This window comes from Diabrotica undecimpunctata, chromosome 2, assembly GCF_040954645.1.
Source record: "Diabrotica undecimpunctata isolate CICGRU chromosome 2, icDiaUnde3, whole genome shotgun sequence".
In the NCBI taxonomy this organism is placed as follows: Eukaryota; Metazoa; Arthropoda; class Insecta; order Coleoptera; family Chrysomelidae; genus Diabrotica; species Diabrotica undecimpunctata.
In genome coordinates this window covers 18,986,935-19,012,936 of record NC_092804.1, presented here as the reverse complement: position 1 = coordinate 19,012,936, position 26,002 = coordinate 18,986,935, and the positions used below count along the sequence as shown (strand labels likewise).

At 33.2% G+C, this 26,002-nt stretch overlaps 1 protein-coding gene across 1 annotated transcript; it reads right to left on the bottom strand.

Annotated features, from left to right (window-relative positions):
• Positions 1–311: 311 nt before the first annotated feature.
• LOC140434285 (N-acetylneuraminate lyase-like) lies at positions 312–20,512 on the bottom strand. The gene is made up of 7 exons (XM_072522436.1): positions 20,363–20,512; positions 16,177–16,235; positions 8,463–8,533; positions 7,035–7,349; positions 6,630–6,775; positions 4,037–4,208; positions 312–510 (listed from the first exon to the last, which is right to left on the bottom strand). Exons 1-7 carry the CDS (start codon positions 20,363–20,365, stop codon positions 368–370), a joined length of 909 nt encoding a protein of 302 aa, XP_072378537.1. The 5' UTR covers positions 20,366–20,512; the 3' UTR covers positions 312–367.
• Between the last annotated feature and the right edge of the window lie 5,490 nt (positions 20,513–26,002).

Genomic DNA, 26,002 nt, shown 5'->3' with positions numbered 1-26,002 from the left:
GTATGTAAGCTTCGGTTCTGAGTAGTAAATAATGGCTTCTGAAGATATATTTCATCTTTACAAATCCTTAATAACCAAAAACTGTGTATTTGGTATTTCACGTGCACCCACTACCATGCAGTTTGTTTTCATTGTGTTCCGATCCAGTCCTTTCTATCTAATATTAGACACACTCCGTTAACTAATATGTTTGCTGATATTTTTCCAATGCATGCGCGAAGTACGTGCAGAGTATATAGGTTAAAATGTTCCCACTAATAATAAATGCTTAGTTAGGTGAATAAAAATTATAATTAAATCAAACACATATGGGCTGTCAGTTTTTTTGTTTAATAATAACAATAACAAAAACTCTGAAAGGTAGAGCTTATAAAAGATCTAATTTCTTCAATGATTGTTCCATATCGTCAATTTGTGCCTGGGTTAGATTTACAAGTGGTGGTCTACTTTGGCCAACATTGATAGGTGTCAAAAGATTCATCGCTACCTTCATGGTAGGTACCCAAGCACCTAAAATAAAAAAGACAACAATTTATTATAAGTGTAATTATTTTTCATAAATATTAAATATTTTTTATTCACAAAGGTATGTGATACACAGGCCATTGGGCTGGAATATTTTTTACTATTTTGCTTTATTTTTTAAATATTCTATAATGGGACATTATTCCATATTCGTCAATTTTCCTTTATACTATATACACTTTATATTGTAAGTTTATTAAGAAATTATGTGAACATTTAGAAAAATTATTTTCTGTGCATTTTTGCTCTAAATTGCATCCAAAATTATTCGATTTTGTCATATTGTGTACTCGTATTTTATACTCGGCGATAGAGAAAAATAGAAAATTCAAATTAAAAACGCAACAAACACGACAAGCGACGAAATAAAAAGACGCAAAGCAATAGCAAACAGAACTGTTCACGGTCTCCAGAAACATTTAAAAAATAAAAATATAAAACGTGCAGTAAAGCTTAATATATACAAAACCTTAATAAGACCGGTTTTAATATGTGGGGCTGAAATGTGGACCTTATCTCAAAATGATGAAATACTTTTTGGTATTTTTGAGAGAAAAATTCTTACTTCTTCCTCTTCATTAACAGCTGTATATGTAGTTCCTTTATTCTAAAAAACATAACCTCACTTTTCAGTGTTTGACTCATACGCTTTTAAATATGGGTCGTCGCGGTTGTAAAAACTGTCTATTAAATATATTTTGTTACATATGTGGTGATTTTGTTACGAAAAAACATCAGAGAAACATTGCCGAGTTTGTAAAAAAGGTGTATTTTGTATATTTTGGTGTGAAAATTGGTGACCAAGAAAAAGGTTGGGCTCCTCATAATGTATGTTATGTTTCTGTTAATTATTTAAGGAAGTGGTCAAAGAAAAAAAATGCTTTTAGATTTGCGGTGTCTATGGTATGGAGAGAGCAAAAAAATCATACAAATGATTTTTATATTTGTACTGTCGATGTTTATGAATAATTTCAAATAAATAAATTTCTGGATGGATTTCAGATAAGAAAGTGATTGTTTATCCTAACCTTCCGTCTGCTATCCGTCCGGTAGAGCATGGACCTGAACTTCTAGTCCCTGAGCCTCCTCTACGTATTAATGATATTTTAAATACTAGTGAATGAAAATCTAGTGAAAGTGATAGTGAATTTCAGTGTCCTTCAGAAAATTCACAACCACAGCTGTTTGCACAAGCTGAGTTAGATGACTTAGTAAGAGATTTGGGTTAAACAAAGAAAAGATCAGAATTGCTTGGCACAAGATTAAAAGAAAAGAATTTGTTGTTGCCTGGTACATTTATGTACAAATAGAGGTACAGAGATCAACAGTTTGCTCAGTTTTTTAGGTACGAAGGGGATTTGGTGTACTGTTATGATATTGGTGGTCTAATGAATGAGTTTGTTATTAAGCATAGTAAGGATGATCGGAGGCAGCAAAGATTATCACACATCACACATTTGAACATTTGATGATATGGATGGAGTTTATGAGATGTTTTGATTCTTTATTCTTTATTTACTTTATTTCCCATTTCTCTATTACGAAAATTTCTCCGTATTTAAAGGTTTCTTAGCTCTATGGTATATGATCTTTATGTGGAGCGAAGATTGCAATATCGTTTATAAAATTTGATATCCTTTCGTGTAGCTGGATTAACTTATATATCATCATCATTAGCTCTACAGCCCTTTCCAGATTTTATTCCACTTGTTCCATATCTCTAAGTTTGAGTCTTGCCTTAATATGTTCTTTAATATTTTAGAGTAAAGTCAAATCTTGATAAATGTTTGATGGATTCGACCGTTACTTAATGGAAATTCATTTTATGTAACAATAAAACACTGAAAACTTTGTTTTCAAAACTTTCACAAAATTTATTATAAAATCTTATCACTACAGCTGTTTCGGCAGAGTGCCTTTCTCAAATGATGTATTTTTGGCATGCGTTTACACTTTATAGCCTTTAATGAAATAGTTTGAGGAGGGGAGAACTGTTGTCTCAATTTGTTCATTCAGAATTCTATCTGCGTTTTTTAATTTGTTAATTTTCATAGATTCTAACAAAGATAGCTTAAGACCTTTATTTTGAATGTGAAGAATTTGAATTTCGTCATTAAAATGATGATTTTGATCTAGAAGGTAAGATACGTACGTAGAATCTGTTTTGCTATTATTTAAAGGCCTTTTATATCTAGGAATACAAAGGTAAAACTCTACAAAACAATAATAGGTTCAGTCCTAACACATGGTTCAGAGACCTAAAATCTAACAAAAAGTAATAAAAATATGTTAGGATGTTTTGAAAAAAAAAGTACTACGAAGCATCTATGGAGCGGTGGATGACAATAGAGTATGGAGAAGACGATGCAACTTCGAACTTTATAGAATATACCAGGAACCAAAGATCGTAAAATATATTAAGATAGGACGTTTAGGGTAGTTAGAGCATGTAATGCGAATAGAACAAAATGATCTAGCTACAAAAATGCCCCTTGAGATACTCATTGCATAGAGAAGAAGAGAAAGACCCAGAACAAGGTTCGTTGATAACATCGATGCAGACATGAGAAATATGGGAATACGTTCCTGGTGAAGGAAAGCGATGAATAGCGACGACTGAATAACAATTCTTGGCGAGGCAAAGACTCACACATGGTTATTATTTTTGTTCTAATGTGACTATCGGCGAAGATCGTCGTCTTGGACACTTGAAAATTTGGAGACCACCAGCAGATACGCCTGAACAAGTGCTCAGTAACCAAATAAACTATATATGTATAAAGAAATGGTACAAAAACTTAGTAAGAGCAGTAAAAACCTAAAACAGATCACAATATTTTGGTGGGACTAAAAATCAGACTGAAAAAAAAACTTGAAGAGAATGAAAAATGTGTTGAAGGACGTTTAGGAAACAAGATTGAGTACAGTAAAAACAAGTAGAAAACAGAGGTGGATAATAAAAGAAATACTGAGACTGATGAACCAAAGAAGAGAAGTCAGAAATATAGATAAAACTAATACAAGAGAATCCACACATTAATCAAACAGAAGATAAAATATGAGAGCTCAAAATTTTATAGAAAATTATGTAAGTATCAAAATTAAAATACCATGAAAATAAAAATAGTACATTTCACTTGCACAAGAAATTAAAAGAGATTGCTGGCAAAAACCGGTAATCATACCAAAGTTTAGAAGACAAATAGGGACACAGAGTACTAGATATAAACAAACAATTAAAAAATGGAAAAACAACATTTATGAATTATTTGAAGACGAAAGAATAGAACAATATGCATTACCATAACAGGTACATTAATAACAGAACGCGAACTTGCATCGAAGAAGAATAACAAGACAGAACGATGATCTATGAGTATTAGCTACAGTCTGAAAAATTAAAATCTTTATATAAATTATATTGTTATCAATGGTAATATCGTCTCTCTTCTTTTGCGTCTAACAACTTGCCCAATGCCCATGACATTCAGTACATATTTAAATTACTTACCATCTTTAATAACAATGTTAACGGCATCTGTTAAAACATTTTGCAATCTCTTTGCTTCGGTAATGTTATTCTCTTTAACTGCTTTAACAATTTTAACTGCGTGCTGAGGCATCATGTTTAAACTGGTAGCGATAGCGGAGTCAAATCCCATACCGAATGCGCTTGCTAATAACTAAAAAGAGACTTAAATTAAAGCATATCATAATAAGAGAAAAGGTCAAGTGGAGTAAAACTTTAAATAGATATATTAAAATTTAAATACAGGATACTGTAAAACTGCCCAATTGCCAGGGAAGTCCCATTTTTTACTTAAAAGTGGAATTTGATCAATATATAAAAAAAGTTGCTCAAAAGAGTCAACGCAAGACCCAATCCGGATCATACGGGGCGAGCAATGCACTCACCCAAGGTCTAATTAAATCTTTATTGACTCTTGAGTGTAGGCAGCATAGACATACTAAGATTAGACTAGGAATCGTATGCAAAATAGTGAAATGCGTATATTACTTTAATAGATCACGCGCATCTGACAAACAAAGATCTAGACCACTCAAAGTGAATATTGTCGTTTCACCTCTTATCACAGTGCGGCCCATACCTGATCTAGTCTATTCTTATTATATCTATAGTAGGTAGTCGGATTTGTTTCACAGTCGCTTGTATCGCTGAAAGCGTGGATTCAAAATCATCATTGTAGCCGTATTTACTACTATACAATAATACTCTACGCCTAACTCATAAATTAACGCTCTGTACAAACTATTCACAGTACGTTAAGTTTTGGATTAGATATTGCAAACTACTTAAAGCGCTGAAACCGGCAACATTGCCTCGTACGAGGTAATTGTAATTCTCCGATCACCTCCGAAACTCTAGATTCTTAGACTCCTAGACAGAAAACGAGAAAACGAAAACCATTTAGTAACACATAACAATGCAAGCGATATTTATCGCCGTCTGTCGATTTTTGTTTTGCTTACGTACACCCGGTCCATTTCTTATAGCGTAAACTCGATAAAAATACACTGACCATTATAAGCTCTAGCCCCCTATTGGGCTCTAGCCCCCTTATTGGGCTCTAACCTCAGGATGATCGTAGATTATGCTTTCAAAGTATCTCCAAAAAAAGAAGTCCATGGGTGTAAGATCTGGAGATCGCGCAGGCCACTTAATATCGCCTGTTCCACTGATAATTCGATTTGGGAAAGTATTATTTAAGTACTCCCTCCTTATTCTACTAGAGTTGTGAACTGCACAGCCATCTTGATGGAACCAAACATTCTCCAGATTTACATCAGGAAGATTGAGAATAGCGGGAAGAACATGATTTTATAACAAATCAAGGTATACTACTACTACACACAAAACACAATTCTTCACTAAAAACGGCCTATTCACAAACTTAAGCACAATGACTTTTGCTCCTACTACATTGACGGGTACTAACTGATTTTTCATACCATATCAGTTAGCCCTAGACTCCAGCACAGATCAGAGGTAATGTAAGTCGATAAAACCTCACCAGCTACAGGGGGTCATGTAAGATGCCCCCATTTTCAGTTTTTATTAATCAACAAGTTAACAGTCTATTGCATTTACCTTTATAAATACCATGAGGATTGTTTTTGAATATTGATGTCCTTCCAATGTTTTTATGTGGCCATACAATGTTTTTTAACAACTTTTTATGTAAGTAGTAAAAAACCAACGTGTTCTTTCTATATATTTAAATTTTAACTTACTTGTTTTTTAATATTGGTATTTTTACTCTCTCTTTTAGTAAACTGATGATGGAATGATTCAATTCCGAAAAGATCTTCTTTAAAATAAAAATTTTAAGCTTTTAATAAGCATTTTTTATACCTTAATACACACGAACACCACGTGCTTTATATTCAACAGGTATACTAGCCACTCCTGGATATCTCCACTTCATGGTTTGTTCCAGTTTCACTTTTAAGTACATAAAATGTTTTTAATAAAATTGGGTTCATCATTAGCCTTCGTTATTAGAGTTTCCATTCCAAAACTCCATTCTTCGGAAGTAGTCGTCTGGATAAAGTTGCTGCGTTTTAGAATATTTAAAATTTTCGTAACCGTGCTTTTTCCATACTTTCGTTACAGTAACATTGCTAACCTCAAACTTTCTAGCAATGCTTCTACTTGAACGTGTTGAATCTACCTCGATTCTGGCACAAATTTGTGTATCCCGGTATTCTCTATCCTCAACTTTTTCTGGTGACACCTCAGATTGTTTGCAATTTTTTGAGGCAATAACAACTCTCAAAACTTTTAACAATATTATGAACTGACTTTGCGTAAGGAATTGGTCTCCCCTCAAAAAACACAGAAAATAAATCTACACACTGTTGTCCAGAATTACCACCATAAAATCATTTTATTATCTGAACCTTTTGTTGTCTACAAAAATAAATTAAAAATCTACGCTCTTATTGCTTTAGACAACCACTGCATAATAAAAAATTATTGGCGACGGGGCAACGGAGGCTCGTGAAAAGTCGACGGCGCGCAGTGTTGCCATTTATAGTGTGTATATCTAATTTAAAACTTATCGTACTGTATGTATACTTACTGTATCTGCTCCTAAAAATACCGCACTTTTGCCTTCGCTTGCCCTAAGAGCTGCAATGCCTCCTTCTAAATCTGTAGATGTATATTTAATTCCTCTAAAGGTAGGAATTTTCTTTAGAGCTTCTTTTATAAACTTTTCCATATTAACTAAAACATAAAATAATCTTTAAATATTCTGTTGTACTACATAAAGTAAATTGGTAATGTATGTGTTAAGTCATTGCCTTGTTGGGTAAATGTGGACTTCCTGGTCTTTATAGAGAGTCTCTTATTATATCCGAATAACAAGTACGGTACCCCAAGTAAGTAAAGATTCGACAAAGATGAGAATTGTTTCCCACCAAAATTACATTTAAAAAAAAGAATGAGCTGATTTTAGTAATATGCATCTGCAAGATAAACTTACTGTTAATGCCTGTCCATCCAGGAATGTGATAATATAATAACGGCGTCTTTGGTGCAGCAGCTCCAACATGTTGCAAATAGTTCACTAGTTCAGTCGAATTTGTTGGTTTAAAGAATAATTCAGAGTGACAAAGTAAGGAACCAACACCGACGGATTCAGCGTGCCTGGCCATTTCTATAGCATCTGGTAATGGGCATCCTCCAACTTGCACCATTAAATGTTGTTTTGTTTCCCTTACTACCTTCGCCCATACCTCTACGACGGCTTTTCTTTCGGACACAGTCATTGAAACACCTTCCCCTGATGTTCCATGTACTAAAAATAATTTTGTTTATGATATGACGATTCAGATACATAAAAAATTAAAAATAAATTCACTAATATAATGAACTGGGTGTTCAGGTGCTACTTAGGGTTGATCATTCCGCATGTTAGGTTAAATCTAGGTAGCTAGGGCGGGTCATGTGGTCAGAATGGATGACAGGCGGTGGACCCAAAAAATTACAGTGTGGAAACAACGAGCAGATAGAAGAAGCAGAGGTCCACCTAGACGATAGACAGACGACGTCAAAAGAATCGAAATTTGAACGCAGAAGACTATATGATGATGAATCCACTTTTCAGACCAGTAGAAATTCTGAATACCTTTCCTAAACTGGTTGTTGCATTCTTTGTTGAAGATTTCATTTCATTTCTGTTAAAGAGGTGAAACTTGTAGGTGTAACAATAGAATACGGCTTAATATTCAGAGTTATTGCATGAAAGTGCTTTTGATTACTCAAATAATCATTCTCGAAGTGTTATGCAGTTATGCTTCCATCTTCTTAATATAATATGAGCTCTTTAGCCAGATTAAAGCACAATATTCAGCAGCCGATAAAACAAGTGCTAAAGCAGTACTATTTCAGTGTTTTGTTGTGGGTTGTATTTTACATGGGTTTCACCTATTTCTGTTATACTATGGTAAATTTTTAAAAAACATGTTCTATAAATGGAAATGGCAATTGTTGTATGAACGACAATATAATGGCTTTGTTATGAAATTCTTATTTATACAATTCAGATAAACAATTATTCGTCATCATCATTTATTATTCTACAATATATTTGAGCTTTTCCTTAAAATATACAATATTCTCCAAGAGTATTGTAATGGACATAATGAATGGTTCCTTTCGCTGGTTTCTGTTTATTGTTCATGTTTTACCGTGTCACCGTTGTGCTCAATTTGAGAAGCACTTTTCTATACACCTTAATACGCTTACCTGTAGCAAAATAACATATCTATCTAAGAGCAAAGTGCGTTCGCGTAGTTTGTGTTCTCACATAGATAATGATAAATGAGAGCATAACTCAGTGCATCTGGATGACAGTAACACAGTTTATTTATATTAAATAATAGACCTATTAATGAAAAGAAACTCTTACCCAAAACTCCATCGATTCCATTCTTAGCCAAGAAATTTGCATATTCTGGTATGGTTGCTACATTGACCGATCTAAAAGATATATTATAAATTTAGTTTTTGGTATGTTGTTACCTTAAAACAAAAAAAAACGTATTTATATCTTTTTTATTTTCTACCGTAATTGGAACAAAATTATATCCCAAGTGCCACATTTTAGGTTTGGTAAATTGAATTTTTAGCGAAAGCGTTTGGGAGATAGAAAAGGTCATAGCGTTTACAATAAAAACTATATATATATATATATATATATATATATATATATATATATATATATATATATATATATATATTAAACCTACAGCTAAGATTAATACTATTACAGGAATTAATAATCATTACCCCGAAGAGTTTTAACGAAGTATTAACCTGAAGAGTTATCAAACATTTGTGATAAAATAAAAAGTCATCAAGAAATAATACTGTTAAGAGACCTAAATGCCAGAATAGGTTCTCAAATAGATGATGACGTGATGGGACGGCACGGAGAAATAGTTAAAAATGGTTCGGGGGACAGCTTAATTGAGTTCTGTCAACTTTTTGGTTGAAAAATAATGAATATCCAATTCCAACATAAAGATATTCTTGAATATACTTGGGCCCGACCTTCACTCCAACAAAAGTCGATCATAGACTATATAATAATGAGACAGAAATCAAAATTTAAGTGCCAAGACTGCAGAGTAAAAATAAGATCTAAGTAGGGGGCATATCACTACAATCTTTTAGCTAATCTTTTGTGTCCCTTTAAACAATACTACAAACAGGACACCGAAAGTGAGGGAAACAATACTACATAATACAAAACGGAGAGATATAAATTGCACCTTTTATTCCAACAAAGTATTAAACATCATTTTTAATCTAGATTAGAAAAGGAACTAAATGAATGGAGAGAAATATAGATGTAAAACAAGAATTCAACAACCTCAAAACGATAATAAATAAAATTGCTTATGAAGTATTAGGAACAGATAACAACTACAAAAAACACTACGAACCACCATGAATGACAGAAAACGTAAAAGAAATGATACAAGAAAAAAACAAAATATATAAGAAATGGCTAACAAATAAAACATCTATCCATAGAGTAACATATCAAAGGAAAAACGGAGAAGTAAGTAATCAAATAAAAGAAGCAAAAAGCAATTTCTAGAACAAAAATGTGTCCAAGTTGAAAATTTAAATGGTGGTTCTCAGACTACGGAAGCATGGAGAACCATCACTAAAAACACCCATAACTCCTTAGCAACTTAATTCCTATAGGAAAGTGGGAAAATCACTATAAAAATTTACTCCAAGAGTCAAGATTGGAATATATGGGAGAGGAATACAGTTTAGAGAGACAAACAAATAGTAACATTAATACTACTAACAATGAGGACCGTACTGCGTTAATTAAAATGAAAAAGGGCAATCTCCAGGACTTGGTAATATAGCTGTAGAGTTACTTAAAGCAGGAGGCCCAATCCTAATAGAACGAATAACTTTTCTAATGAATCAATGCTGCCAACAAATTAAAGTACAATCTAAATGGAAAACCGCTCACTAAGTGTCCATATTTAAAAAGGGCAATCAAAAAGATCCTAACTGCTACAGAAGATTAAGTATCCTACCTACTTTCGGGAGATTGTTTGGAAAGATAATAAATGAAAAAATACAAGAGGATGTAGCACATCTAATTAGCAAAGACCAAAGTGGATTTACGCCTGGTAGATCTTGCACTGATAACTTGTTTATACTCCAAGAATTAATAAAAAAAAAAAAGAATAGCGGTTGGGGTACCGAAGTACATCTAGCCTTCATCGACCTATAAAAGGCGTATGATATAGTTCCAAGACTTAAATTCTGGCCAGCTTTACAACAACTCTGCATTAGTCCATACTTTTTAGGAATATTCACAGAAGTACACAGGAATAACACTACTAACCTAAAAATCAAAAATAGACTATCAGAGCCAATAAAAGTAACCAAAGGACTAAGACAAGGATGCAGTATGTCACCCTCACTGTTTAATTTATATATTGAGGAAGACCTCCAAAATTAGAAAAACCACTGCCAGAGAATGGGAATGCCCATAGGAAATGGACGTACTGTTCTCCCTGAACTTTGCAGACGACCAAGTCGTCCTAGCTCAAGATTCTTATGATCTAGAATTTATCATAAAACGTCTATACTGGGAATATGTAAAATGGGGGTTACAAGTCAGCATGAAGAAAACAGAATATTTACTCATCAATTCGCATGTAAAGTTTGAAGTGTTGATAGGCGAGGACGTGGAAATAAAACAAGTAGAAAAATTTAGAAATTTAGGTGCACTCATTAATAAGAGCGGCTTGGGAGAAACCGAAATTAAACACCGAATTAGTCAGGGACGTAAAATTGTAGGATATTTGAACTACTTATGATGGGATCGTAACATTTCCAAAAGGAACAAAAAAGAATAGGCCAAACCATGGTTGAATATGTTCTGTGTTATGGCTCTGAAGTATGGACAATTAATGCAGACCTGAAGAGAAGGTTGTTAGTAGTTGAAATGGATTATTTGAGAAGAAGTGCTAGAACATCAAGGCTGGAAAGGAAGACCAACGAATCTATAAGAAATAACAATGAATGCTACAGAAACGGTCATTGGCAGAATAGAAAGAAGAGGTTTAAAATGGTTTGGACACCTATTGAGAATGCCTGACGAACGTTGACCCCAAAAACTTCACAGATGGAAGCCCCCTGGAAGAAGGAAAAGAGACCTCGACGCTCATGGAATGAAGGAATTAGAAGAACGATGGAATCGAGAGGTTTGGAGGAGAAGCATGCCTTGGACCAGGAGGATTCGCGGAGGAGAACGGGAATACGACGATAGCCGTTTCCAAAATGTATTATATTTACAAGTTGGATCCTGTAATATATAGAAATGTAACCATAAGCTCCCCTACTATTGAGACTCAGCAGATTCCGATATCCGACGTTATAAATAGGAAGAAATCAATATTTTTATTATTATTGTAAGTATTATGTTTCAATAGTCAATTTTAAATCATCAAATGTAGTAGTTTGAAGAAATTTTCAAAATTGTAACTTTAAATTTTCGAAATAAAGATTTTTTTGGGAACTAAACATTTTTATATATAATAATACCGCGTAATATTAATAAACTGCGTCGATTATCATTGCGCGACGCTTTCGACATCCTCTTCGATGTCTTCTTCAGGGCTTCCGACCTTTCCTTTATTTATAAAAATAATCGTGGTAAATTTGAAGTTTGTAGCACCAAAAATATTTAGTATATGTCTCATTCCATATATTCACTGTGCAATATAAATATAAATTTATACTTACGTTTTTCTCTCAAAGACAAAATAAAAACAAAATCAAAAAGTTTTAAAAAATTATTAAGCCTTCGAATAGCGTTATTTAAAAGTATGTATACAAAATTGAAACAAAAAGTGATTATTGTTGTACTTGTGAAACAAATAGTTAAATGTATTCCAAGAAAAAACAAAGTTGTAATTATTTCGACAATAGTGTACTTTGTATAGCACTAATAAATACTTCACTTTTTTTTAATTAATAATTATGAATTTTATTTCACCAAAAATAATTATTTTTTTTTAATATATATCTGTAAGTTGAATATTAACATATACTTATCGCGTATTATATAAGTTACTTGAACTTCACATTGATAACGATACATTTGTATAAAACATTGTTAAAAAACTCGGATTTCATTGCATAGTAATAAAGTACTAACTGAATGATAATGTTACAGAAATAGTTATCAAATAATATAGTTATATTTGTATAGGATTTTGCCATTTATTTTTCATTTAATTTTCATTTCTAAATACTTTACAGAAACAGATGGATTTTTTTTCTATTTGATAATGGGTTAGGTTGTCAAAATGTTGAAGTTTCCAAAAATAAGCTTATGCGATAAACCATAATTTTGCAAGCATTCCTGAATCCCGCTGATATACTGACGGAAAACTAAGTCGGTTGATAAGAATTTATATTTGCTGTGATAAAAATAACAGTACCAAAATTAACCACTTCAATAACATTAAAACCGGTATGAATCATACCAGTTGAGTGGGCATTGAAGTACATGAGAGGTCAGTCGTTCTGAACAATCGTTGAGGATCACGTGTTTCAGTAGGCCTAAAATATTTTTGGAGTACCATGGTTTGTTAGAGATAAAAGAGAATCTTAGTAAAAGGAAATTAAACATACCAGAGAGATAACAAAATACCAGAGAGAAAACACTACAAAAAACAATAACAACGCACAAACAATATAGTTCGTATCTAAAAAAACTCAGTGTTATAGTATAGACATTGTACTAATTATGAGTTTTTGTTTCAGGCAACCTACAAAAAAAATCAAAAAAAACACAAAAAGCGGCCTCGGCCACCAAAAACATTAAAAAACACTAACAAAAACCGGCGCAAGCCTACACGCAAGCACCAAGTCTCCGAACTGAGCCTAGCTCAGAGCGGAGACTTGAGGCCCAAGTAAGCAATTTTTAGTTCGCGGATAAGCCACAATAATATCATAGCGACAATACGCTGTCCTGAGTTTGATTTCGGTTAGGAAACCATAATGGAGTTTTATTACCACCATGTTGGACTCACACATGAAGAGCATTTAGCTGATAGTTGTGCTCCTATCGCGCATCCAAGTACTATAGGGGGAAAGGGATGGTCTGGAGCATTTAAGTGCGGTTTAGTGACTCCTGTTTTTACTCGAGTTAATACACCTCGCTGCAATGAATTGTTACACCCGAACGTAGTTCTTAGGGCTGAATATGGCTCACAGGCTGGGTTTAATTAAATTGCTTGCTTGGAAATTTTAATTCGAGATTTGCCATCGTAATAAATTTGAGACATTTCAATGGGGTTTTCGAGTTTAAACTAGAAAAGAAAGGTATTACAATTTACTACTGAATAGTGTTAACACAACACGTTTAGAATTGCGCACAGGATAAAAAATAAGATTTTACGATTTAAACACAACAATGACTTATATAATTTACAATAGTTTCCACATCCTAATACGGCTTTTCGTTCCTAATCGCCAAAAGTCTTGTTCCCTAAAATTTCTTTTAAAAATCGCCTTGTCGTTGCCCTCTATCCATCTTGTTGCCGGTCATCCTTATTTCCATTTTTCTTTGGCGGGTCAGTCTAATATTTTTTGGGGATTGTGCTCTTTACTCTATGGGGGTACTTTTAGGGGGGACAAACTATAGAAAAATTAAATAGATTGGCGGAATACTTCGAAGATCTGTTAAATGCAGACCAACAAGAAGAACTTAAAGAACTTAAGAGAAATGAGAATTGATAAGAAGAGGAAGGAGGGATGTGCGAATAACAAACTTTAAATGAAGTTAATAAAATAAAAAAAAAAAGTGCAGGAAACAGTAATATCTCAGCTGAGATTTTTAAAGGAGGCGGCGAAACACTGAAAAAAAGAACATTTCCCTTGACATTAACAGTTTGGCAAAAGGAAGAAGTGCCAAAACAATGGAATCTTATTTGTCCGATCTACAAAAATGGCAAGAGACAAGCTCTCATCCAAAACGGTTATCTCAAAAATCACATCGATAGTAGTATTCGCAGACATAAATTTCACACTTAATCTCAACCCAACGACTCAGACCCTCACCATACGAAAGCTTTTCTTGCTTACATTGAAGGAATTACTGACAAAATCGACAAAACTCTAAAATCAAAAGGAAAAAAAACATATTTAGCCCCCAATATTAATTTCACGTCATGCCGATCAATCAAAGACAACATTTCAAATGAACAACACGGACTTTATGAAATTCCTTACACAGACTGCCCCTGACCTTATATAGGCCAAATCTATAATACGTATAGGAACAGATACTGCACTTTGATCTTATCCAAAGTCCGAGAAGCGATCTATTTATTATTTATAATGCATATAATGGATTTCTGAAATGCCAAAGCATGGATGGATAAATGGGCAACTACAAAAAGCATTTAAAATGTCTTTTCGTTTCCAAAAACTTTGTGCTTTGTAGTCAAATGACATGATTTGATTGATGGCGAATTTTTTATTGTTAACGTACATTAACTTTGTAATATTTTTTTTCCGTTTTCCGTGTATCTGATAAATGGTTGTAATATCATTTGTAGCCTTTGATTCTGCGATAAGTTAGCGACAAACTAGGATTCTTATCTTATGACATGTGTACCAATACGGTATCCCCGTCCCGAATCCCTACTGTATTTACCAGTTGGTATATAACTACATTAGTGAGGAACTTTCTGAATCTATCTTCTTAGCAAACACCTAACATTGTCTGCAAATACTGCGTCCAAACCAAACCTAACCTAACCCTCTTTTCTATGACTGCGTCACAGTATAGTTGGTTCTATTTAATTTACGTTATTGTGTTTGGCTTATGCTATTTTTATAGAGCTATGATTTATTATATTAAAACTTGTTGCGTAAGTGGTTTCACTTTACTACGGTTGCATAACTAGTAGCAATAATTGTATTTTTAAGTAAATAATATACTTTGAAATCCTCTTCTTAGATTTTCTCATATTTAAAAGTATTCATCGTTGTTTATTATTTTATTTTTATATTAGTTTACATAAATTAGCTGGAGCTGGTAAATTCGAAATTTTACGAGGGGTGCGATAGGGGTGTATTTTGTCTCCTATGCTGTTCAACCTCTATGTGGAGAATGTTTTTGCAGAGGCACTTGAAGGCACTGATTGTGGTATAAAGGTCAACGGGTACCCGATAAATAACATTCGTTACGCTGACGACACCGCAATAATCACAGATAACGAACATGATATGCAGTTGATACTAAATAAAATAAACACCACAGGAAAAACATATGGCCTGAAGATAAATGCTGGAAAAACAAAATGCATGACAATAAGAAAGGGCGCATTTTTCAGAGTACAACTGCACGTAGATAATGCTCCAATCGAGCAAGTGAAAACATTCAAATACTTGGGAATGATGGTGAATGACCAATGGGATCCTCAACAAGAAATAAAATGCCGTACCGAACAAGCAAGACAAGCTTTTCTTAAATTTAAACCGCTACTTTGTAACCGCAATCTTTCCTTTAATCTCCGTTACAGAATGGTTAAGTGCTATGTATGGTCCATATTGTTATACGGCATGGAGACATGGACGTTGAAAATATCTTCCATTAACAAGTTGGAAGTCTTCGAAATGTGGACCTTGCGAAGAATGTTCCGCATACCATGGACAGATAGGGTGAGAAACGAGGAAGTCCTAAGAAGAGCAAATACTGAGAGAGAATTGCTCAGCTTGATCAAGGCACGAAAGATTGGATACCTGGGCCACATCCTGAGAGGGAAAAATACGCATTCCCTCAACTAATTATCCAAGGAAAGATTGAGGGCAAGAGAGGAGTAGGTCGCAAACAAATGTCGTGGCTGCGAAATATAAAGAACTGGACAGGCGTAACTAACACTGGCGAACTTTTGCATGCCGCAAAAGACAGACGTCTGACCTTAAGATAATTCGCCAACGCACTATAGGTGCGCGGCACCATAAGAAGAAGGTATAAATCTTATATTTTAGGTACGTAAAAAAATTAATAAATTTTAGGGAAATTATTCATTATTAGTAAATTTAGTTGTCTGTTGCGTACTTACAAATCTTTATTGAATATTGTGAAAACTGGTGCACATAATCCTCTATACGTAAAAGAAACCTGAAAAGAAAAAAAAAATACAATCAAAATTTATGGAAATTCATGTTAAAAAGTATATGAACATAACCTAAACACTGTGTTGGTTGATAAACATTTAGCTCCATCGGAAGGAGTAGCGTAAACACGAACTTTTGACAGAGGACCAGAAGGCGACAACCACTTACTTTATTCTCTTAAGTCCCGGCATTTTAGTTATCGAATTTTGGCCAGATACCGTCGATTGCATTTTCATTTGCAAGTAATAAAACTTTGAACTTTTATCGATAGGAGTCAGTCTGTACATATTAGAAGACGTTCCATATTTTATATATCACCAAAGTCATAGTTTATTTACATCGTATTGGTCCATGTTTTTCCATCCTATACCTTATTTGTCGTACTAATCATTGGGTTTGAGTTCTGTATAGGGTATGCCGATCCTCAACTTTTACTTCATTTATATGGATTGTGAGATTTGTAAAAACCACTGCTTTATACAAATTTGTGATTAGCTTCGATTTCATGCATCCCGCTATACTCATTTATGTCTCATTTAGCGCCATATTCGGTGCGAAAAGATCTGGTGCCAGCACTGGCACCACACTCGGGAAGCGTGGTGCCAGTGCTGTTGTTGTTTACATACTATTAGATGAATCTCATTCGCTATTCGTTATTTTTATAAGTACTGTTCCTAATTGGTACTTTGTCTTTCATTTTATGCAACGTTTGGCAGATAAGTGACCAATCCAGAGTTGGTCCAAGATATTCAGTTTTGTTCAGGTGTTGTAATATATTTCCATTCCATGTAATTGGAAATTATTGCTTGCCTTCCATTATACGAAGCAGGAATGTTGAAAAGTATTGGCGCTTCAATGTTTCCCTGTATTAGGCCGTTCTTTTTGGTGTCCCCATCTACCGATTTTGCCCACCAATATAATGACAAAAGTTTGTTTTGTAGCAAACAAAGAATGTAGCAGGTAATCAATTTCAATTACAAAAAATTTTCTTCGAAGCCACCTTCAATATGTTCTATTGCTGCGAGAACGTCGTTTGTACAAGACTTGCTATATAGACCTAAATCCTCTTTGGTATAGGATGGGATGATTATCAAAATATTTTCTTATTCTAGACATAATGAGCCCCTTGTATAGTTTGAAGAAGTGACACAGAAGTGATATGGGTCTGTAGATGCTAGGATTCTTTCAAGAGAAAACTGGTACGATCAAAAATATCGGTAAATATGCGAGAAAAGAAATAAAGCTACAATAAAACTGTCTTCAAATAGAAACATAGACATACAGCTACAATAGGCAGCTACAAAAAGAAAGAGATTCTTCGAGAAAATAAACTTCTGTCATGAAACAAAACAGTGCAGTCATAATAAGTTGGTAAATATGTCGTAATGTATAGATAGAGAAAAGGAATTGGTTAGAAGATTTGTAAGAACTTAAAGAGTAATCAATAAAGCTAATCCTTTATTGATTATTTAATCAATAATTTAATTAATAATTATTATTTAATCGATCCTTTGAGCAAACGGAAAAAAAGATATAAATATTCCAGAACCAACTAAGCCAAAAGTAAAAATGATAAACATCTAAAAAACAACAAAATTCTAGGCTCTAGGCGAACCCAGTATTTCGGCTGACATCCAAAAAAAGTAGGTTCTCTTTATTTAAGGTGGTCAGAAACTTAAATCACAGTTTGCTGCAATAACTTAAAAGCCAATAATTACCAAAAATAGAAAATTTTTTTATTAACTCTACCTGATACAGCCTGCTACATCCCACCATTTCTAAACAAAAATGGCACAAGAAATTTAATATTCAACGTAGATTTATGATCACAATTGTCAGACTTAAATTTGTGCATGCTTTCTATCATCAACATCTTTTTATAATAATATTAACACATGTCCCTAAAGTTTATTTTATTAACTAAACACAGGAAATTACGTCTACATATTTAAGGTTTATAATGTACTTTTATAGAACAGAAGGAGGTCCGTGATCTTTGATGGCACGTAAATTTGGTCTTGCATGTGCAATAAGCCTTTGGACTATTTCTAAGTCGATCTCACAGAATTTTTGCAAAATTCTTCGCCTTAGCTGATCTTCATTTTGGACTTCCAGCCATTATTATACACCATTCGACTCAAACCAGCACAGAACTCTTCAATAGGCCTAGTCTGAGTCTGAGGCACATTTAGAGGTTTGTCGAGCTTGGGAACAAAATTTATATTTTGAGCAATTAATCAATCTGTCGTTCTCCTGGTATAATGGCATGACGCTAGGTTGGGCCAAAATATGATTTCATCATTGGGGTGATGAGTATTTATAAATTGAACAAGCTTTGTTAGACACATGTCAACGTAATTGTCAGCATTGAGAGCTTCACACACGCCCAACAAACGGCTCTGAAACATCAGCTTCTGAGATGGCACACCATACCAAAATTTTATCGGCAAATTTCACTTTTCCCTTAAACCAAACTTTGTCCGGTGCATCTTGTACATTGCGTGTATAAAATCCGTTGTTGCCCTTCATTTCGGAATTGGTAAAGTAAAATTTTTATCATCAATAATAAGAATTTTACCAGGAAAATGAATACGTCTCAATGCACGGCAACATCTAGGATTTTTTTCTAACTGGGCTGGTGTGTACTTGGGAGTTTTTATTTTTTTTTCTTTTATATCGTTTTAAATTATTTCTAGAAATTGTTCTAGTTACAGTCATTCGTAAAACATTATATCTTTGGCCAACATTTCACAAAGACTTTCTTAATTGGTTCGCCATATTCTGAATCTCTGTTCCCGATCAGGATTTAAAACTCTTGGTCTTCCACTTTTGGGCAAATTAAGGCATGATATACCATTTTCGCACTCTTTAATTGTCTGGTAAATCGTTGACACAGAAATATTTTAAGCACTAAAAATTCTTACAATATCGCGTTTCGGTACATGTCCAACTAAACGATAAAAAATACTTTGACCAATATTAAGTTTGTACGACATCTTCACGAACTGTGTTTGTCAAAACTGATATTATTTATATTGTTTAAGCTGTTTACTAATGGTTTCCAATGGCAACTTGACCCAATGCTTCCTACCAATAATCCTTTTAAATCTAAAATTTTCTGAAAACTTTAGGGACATACGTTATGTCAACTGAAAAATGTGAATACTGCGATAGAAAAGGAGAGAGAAAAAGAGAGAAAAAGAAACAATAAGATAGATGGACAAATTAAAACATCTACAAGTGACAATCTAAATATGCCGACAAAACCTACACAGTACTCTAAATACCAATTCTTTTAAGAGACAAGCGCCAAATTTAACGACCTCGCTAATCATGAAAATACAAAATATTCATAAAAAGCAGGAACCAACAGAATATGCAGACACCAGAATAAATAGATGAGTAATACTAATTTATTTTTTCTTTCAGAACACGGAAGCAGTCAACGCGTAAGAAACTGGTTGATAAACTGTCCATAAAGGAGGACTGTCCAAGACGAACAACAAAAAAGAGATCTTCTTTCACAGACAAACCATCATACAAGATGACACTCCCCAACACATTAGGGATGGGAAATACAACCTATCAAATAAAATTGGACAAACAAAAAAAAATCCGAGAGAGACAGGTCTTATGGGTGATCTCACAAAGGTCCTTGTACAGAGCGTAAGAGGATGATAGAGTACCTAAAATTTCGAGCCCTTTCAATATGTAATCTGTGAATCATTATTAGTCAGGAGGAGACACGTACGACCGTTGCCGAATCGCTTTTGATAATGTCTGCGCAGCTTCAGAAGAAACGTTGTCAGGAAGAAAGACAAATCCGCCTACAAATACAAATCCTGAAAACAATGTATCATTAGCAGCAACCTAAATCTCTACAAACTTGAATAGAAGTGAAGTTGAAGAATGTATAAGAAACAGGTGGATTAACATAAGAAAGTATGTGTGTGTACGTGTGTGTGCATATGCGTGATATAATTATTTATGACTGCAGATTGCTAGATCCATTCGCCTTATTACGAGAAAGAAAATGAAAGATAGAAAAGAATTGAGGAAGACAATAAAATATATAAAAACACAAATGTAAAACCTTCTTACATATGACAAAAATACAAATAGCAAACTTACCATTTTCAAAGCCTCGTCGAGTGTTGACTGCAGCCACTAATTTATTGAGATATAAGTCGAATAATTTTAATATTATTTATATATACTTGAGAGAATTCAATTACGCAACTATCATATCTTCATTATCAGGTATATATTTAAAAACATTTGTATTAGCTTGTTTACATTAAAGAAATCTTAAAGTAGCTCCTTATCTCACCAAATTTTAACACGTCGAATGCTTATATCAAAATTTTAATAGATATATAATTATATATCAATTTTTATAAATGTTCATTTAGTAACTAAATACCAGATTATATAAAACAAATACACAAATATACGTATTCACGTATAGAAACACAAACATTTAACGATTTTCAAGGTATTTGATAGAAAACCGCTGTAGACAAACCGTAATTTTAAAAATAGACGTAAATTTATACATACAGTAAACATAACAAAAATATTGCGTGTGAGCTTCTTGTCATATTTTGAATCTGTCAGTAATAATATTTTTTGTATTAGATATTATATTATTATTAACACTAATCTGGAAAAACATTTTCCTTATTGTTTTCATGCATGATAACGTTATTTTTGGCGATCTAAACGCAGAATTTACCATGAGAATAAATACAACACATAAACTTTCATATCATTCATTCATATAATGATCATTTAATCAAAAAACCATATTGTTAGAGTAACAACAGCTATAAAAAGTACTATGTTTAAGATTCGCAGTAAAAAATACTATTTTTCAGGTACGGGTCATAAAAGTTTCAATAAATCTATCTCATTATGATGATAAAATCCAAGGTATTTTGCAGTTTTCTTTCTTTGATTTTTTAATTGAAGTTTTTCGTTAAATTTATCAACAAAAATCGGTAAGCATGGCTTCTGACCATTTCCCATTGTAGTGTCTTTATCTGATACAGCACCAAGATTTTCAGGAAAAAAATCTTTGTTCGAATCGAAAAAATTAATTTTAAGTGACATATTTTTCTTGATAAACAGTAAGAAGCCAAGGGAATTGACACATTTCTATTCTTCTTCTTATTAAAAGCTACATCTGTCATAAGCTCTCGTATTTGCGGACCAACAAAAATTCCTTCTTTCAACTTTGTCGCTGATTCTGTGAAATTAAGTTTTAAGATATTGAAAGCCTTTATAATTTTTGTTCACAGTCTTTACGAAATTTTTCATGAATCCCCGCTTTATGTGAAGTGGTGGCAGGAAGATTGTGTGTTTATCTCTTACACGGCTGTTCCGGTCACATTAAAAAACAGTAAAATTATATTCTCCCTGTCATCCAGTATGTATAGATAGTTAGAGGTCGCTGGTTAAATGAATTTAGAAATAATAATGAAGAAAAAATGCAATATTTTGACTGTAAATAAATTGAAGACACAAGTGCATAAAGGATCTATGTAACATTTTTTAAAAAAATCAGTTTTTAGGCTCAGTAGGTCTGTTTTAACCCCTAAATTTGCTTCATAAGATTTATTTGGCTTAAAAACGTTTAGCAACGATTTATTTAGGGGATAAAGGATCTATGTACCAAGCAATATTTTATTACAAAAGTGCATAAAAGATCCATGTGCTCAATATTGTACATAGATCTTTTATGTCTGACCAAACGGATTGCTGTTGTCATGTCATGTTACATAGATCCCTAAAGTTAGGTTATGTTGTTCTTTACATCTAAAATCGTACTGTGTACTTTTATAGTGAAAATAGTGAAATAAGTTGCGAAAATGTCAGCAAGAAGTAGACTTTTACTTAATCTGGGACAAAAACAGTATGAAGGTATGTTGAATTAATAATAAATCTTATTTTTTACTAAAATATGCTTCTTAATATTAATTTGAGGTTAAGAGTTTACTGGAACGGTAACAAAATACCTGCATAAAACTTGTTTTGAGCAATGTTTTTATTATTTAAACATTGTAGAACAACTTGATCAGATAAAAAGAGATTAAGCATAACTTTATTGTCGTAGATATTGCCGAAACTTTACCTGAACAAGATAAAACTCCACCAAGAATCGAGAATATCCTGCATGAAAAGCAGATATCTTCACCGGAGTTGCAAGATACATTTAACGGTAAATATTCATTCTAAAATTAAATTGTTTAAAGATTTTGGTCTACAGATAAAAATTATAAAGTAACCTACCTACCCTATATGTTTAAACAAAATTTTAAATTGTAGATTCTATATCTGAAGATGAAGTAATTTCTCCAGAATATACTTCATACGACTACAATCCAGAGAGTACTGATTCGAGCGAAAGTTTTGAAGATTCTCATTGTGAGGATGAAAGTCATCCCGTATCAGTACCACATGTCACAGCAGAAGATTCAGTTTTACTTATAACTCAACATGAAAATACTGAAAATCTATTGGACAGGAAGGAAAGTCTTTTAATATCTAGACATAATGTTAAGAGAAAGGTATTCAATTTGCCAGAAAAAAAATCAAGAATAAGGAAACGCCGTCCTGAAACATGGAAGAAGAATAAGACTGCCTTAGCGAGACAGAGAGGTGAGACATACATGTCATTAAAAAGTAAAAGAGAGATGCCAAGCAAAAGTCCCGAATTAGGATCTGTATGCAAAAAAGAAAATTGCAAAAAGAAATCTGATGAGCAATTTAACAAGTTTGATAGGGAAACAATATTTCGTAAGTTTTACGCATTAGATCAAAATGCAAAAAACTCATTACTTTTTAAATCTGTTTCGATTATGCCAGTTAATCGCCATAGAAAAAACATTAGTAAAAATAAATCATATATATTTGGTTACACAATAACGTGTCAGACACGTATCAAAACTGTCTGTAAGACTGCCTTTATCTCCCTTTACCAAATATCAAATAAAAAGGTGCAACTCATTCAGAATCAAATCAGGGACTACAGCTCCTTCACCAGATGAAAGGGTTCATCATAATTCTAGATCAAATAAAATAGAAAAAGATGTGGTTGATGCTGTAAAAGGACACATTCTTTCTTTTCCTGCAGAACAGTCACACTATTCGCGAAACAAAAATGCCAATAAAATGTATTTGTCTCCCTTGTTAAATATAACAAAACTGCATGAATTGTATCAAGAATATGTTCAAGAAACTAAGATGGACAAACGGTTTTTGGTTTCAAAAAGTTTTTATACGCACATTTTCTCATCAGAATTTAATTTGTCTTTTGGCCAGCCCAAAAGTGATACATGCAGTATGTGCGATGCCAATTTAGGGGATGATATCCACAAAGAAAAATTTAAATTTGCTTTTGAGCAACAAAAAGTCGATAGAGAACGGGCACATAATAATAAAGAAATATGCTATTTAACCATGGACCTACAACAGACCATGCCTTTACCACGCCTTACTACTTCTAAGGCATTTTATTTGAGGCAGATGTGGTTCTATAATTTTGGAATCCACTCAATAACGTCAGAGGGTGATAAAGCCTACTTTTTTAATTGGACCGAAGATGTAGCAACGAAGGGCAGTCTTGAAGTTGGCAGTAGCTTGCACACATTTGTTCAACTTTTAACAAGCAGAAAGAAAGAAATAAACCATCTTCTCATATGGTCTGACTCGTGTGCAGGGCAGAACAAAAATTTTAACCTAATATGCCTATATCAGTACTTAATTTTAAAGGGATACGTGAAGATAATAGACCATAAATTTCCAGAAGTAGGGCATTCCTTTTTAGATTCTAACAGAGATTTTGGAATAATTGAAAAGAAATTACGAAAAGTTGAGACCATATATGCCGCAGATCAATATAGAGATATTATAAGAGAATCAAGTAAAAAAGGTTCTGTTATTATAAATATGACCGACCATTTTAAAAATATAGCAGACATAGAAAATAAATTACACTTATTAAATAGAAAAAAGAATTGCTGTGGAGATAAAATAAATTTTAGAGTTGATATCAAATGGATACGTGTGGATAGCTACGGTGAATATTACTACAAAAACTCCTTAGACCCAAACACGCCGTTCTTAAAAGTGGATATAATAAAAAATGTAAGGGCGAATTCAGGAGAAGGTTTTGTATTAGAAGTTATACCAAACAAAACGAATACTCTGTCCGTTGAAAAAATTAATAATTTAAAACAACAACTTTGTTTTATAGAGGAAACTTATAGACATTTTTATACTCGTCTATGGGAAAATAAAGAAGGCGCATAAATCGAAAATGAAATAAATAAAAAAATTAAAAAAAGAAGAACGAATTATAAATAACATTTGGTTTTACATCGTTTTATTGTTTCTTGTATCCTTTATGCATTTTGAATTAAAAATGTTTGCCTAAGTTACTTAGGGAATAAAGGATTTATGTACATTTATAATTAAATATTTTTCTTTAGTTGTGAATTATTATTGTTAAATTATCATTATTAAAAAGTGTACTTTAAGGTCTAAGTTTCTTCAAAATTGTATCATTCTAGGCTTATTAGAATATTAGACCCTTAGACACGGGTCTCCTCCATTCTGCTTATGTGGTTATTCCATTCTTTTTTTCTATTTTGTGTCCATTCATTTAAACACTGTACGTTACATTTTCTTCTAATGTCTTCACTTCTCTTTTGATCTCTCAGCGTATTTCCTATAATTCTTTTCAGTACTCTCATCTCTGCCGTTTCCAGTAGCCTTTGCGTTGTGGCTGTGTCGGGTCTTGTTTCTGAGGCGTATGTAATTATTGGTCTTACACTGGCTTTATAAATTCTTGACTTCATCTCAGTGTCAACGTGTTAGTTTCGCCGTATAGTGTTATTAAGGCATCCTGCCAGTCAATTTGCTTTTTGTATTTGATCTCTCGCTTCTTTGTCCAGGTCTCCATAGCTAGACAGTTTAATTCCCAGGTAATTTATTTCCATTACTTGTTCAATACTGATGTCATCTATTTCTATTTTATATCTGGTTGGTTCTTTGCTGATTACTATTGTTTTAGTTTGCTGAGATGAAATTGTCATATTAAATTCTTTTGCTATTATGTTAAATCTGTGGACCAGTCTTTGCAGACTATCTTCATATCAATATTGCGTCGTCTGTGTAACAGAGTATTTTGATTGTTTTGTTTCCCATTCTGTATCCCCTTCCTTTGTTAACGGTTTTGATGATTTCATCCATGATCAAATTGAAGAGACTGGGTCTCAATGAATCCCCTTGCCTTATTCCGCTATCTATTTCTATGCAACTAATTTTACAAGGAAAAATAGGAAGAAAGTGAGTACCAGGAAAGCGAAGGCTTTCCTAGCTGGAGAATATACGTACGTGGTTCAACACAACAACCACAAAACCTTTCACATCAGCAGTATGCAAAGTACAGATTATCATGATGGTCGCCAACCTCCGAGATGGATAGGCACTACAAGAAGAAGATCTGACAACGGTACCTTGATTCCAGCTCTCATTGTTCCATGCAAAATGATTTCGGACGAAAATCAATCTTGTGATTCGATACCTACGTTTAAATGAAAGACCTATACCTATTTATAGTACCTTGATCTAGCTCTCATTATTCCATGTAAAGTGACGAAAACCAATCTTGCAATTTATAGCGGCATTTTAATGATGAGATTCTACTATCTTTCAACAAGAAAATACAGTTATCTTCTTCTTTCAAGAGTCCATTGAGCAGTATTT

What these genes read in the sequence shown, in the direction of transcription:
- LOC140434285 (XM_072522436.1), bottom strand. An exon ending in TGGAATCGATGGAGTTTTGG is followed by an intron (nt 7,350 to 8,462) that starts GTAAGAGTTTCT and finishes AATTATTTTTAG; the next exon opens with TACATGGAACATCAGGGGAA. An exon ending in TGGATGGACAGGCATTAACA is followed by an intron (nt 6,776 to 7,034) that starts GTAAGTTTATCT and finishes TTTATGTTTTAG; the next exon opens with TTAATATGGAAAAGTTTATA.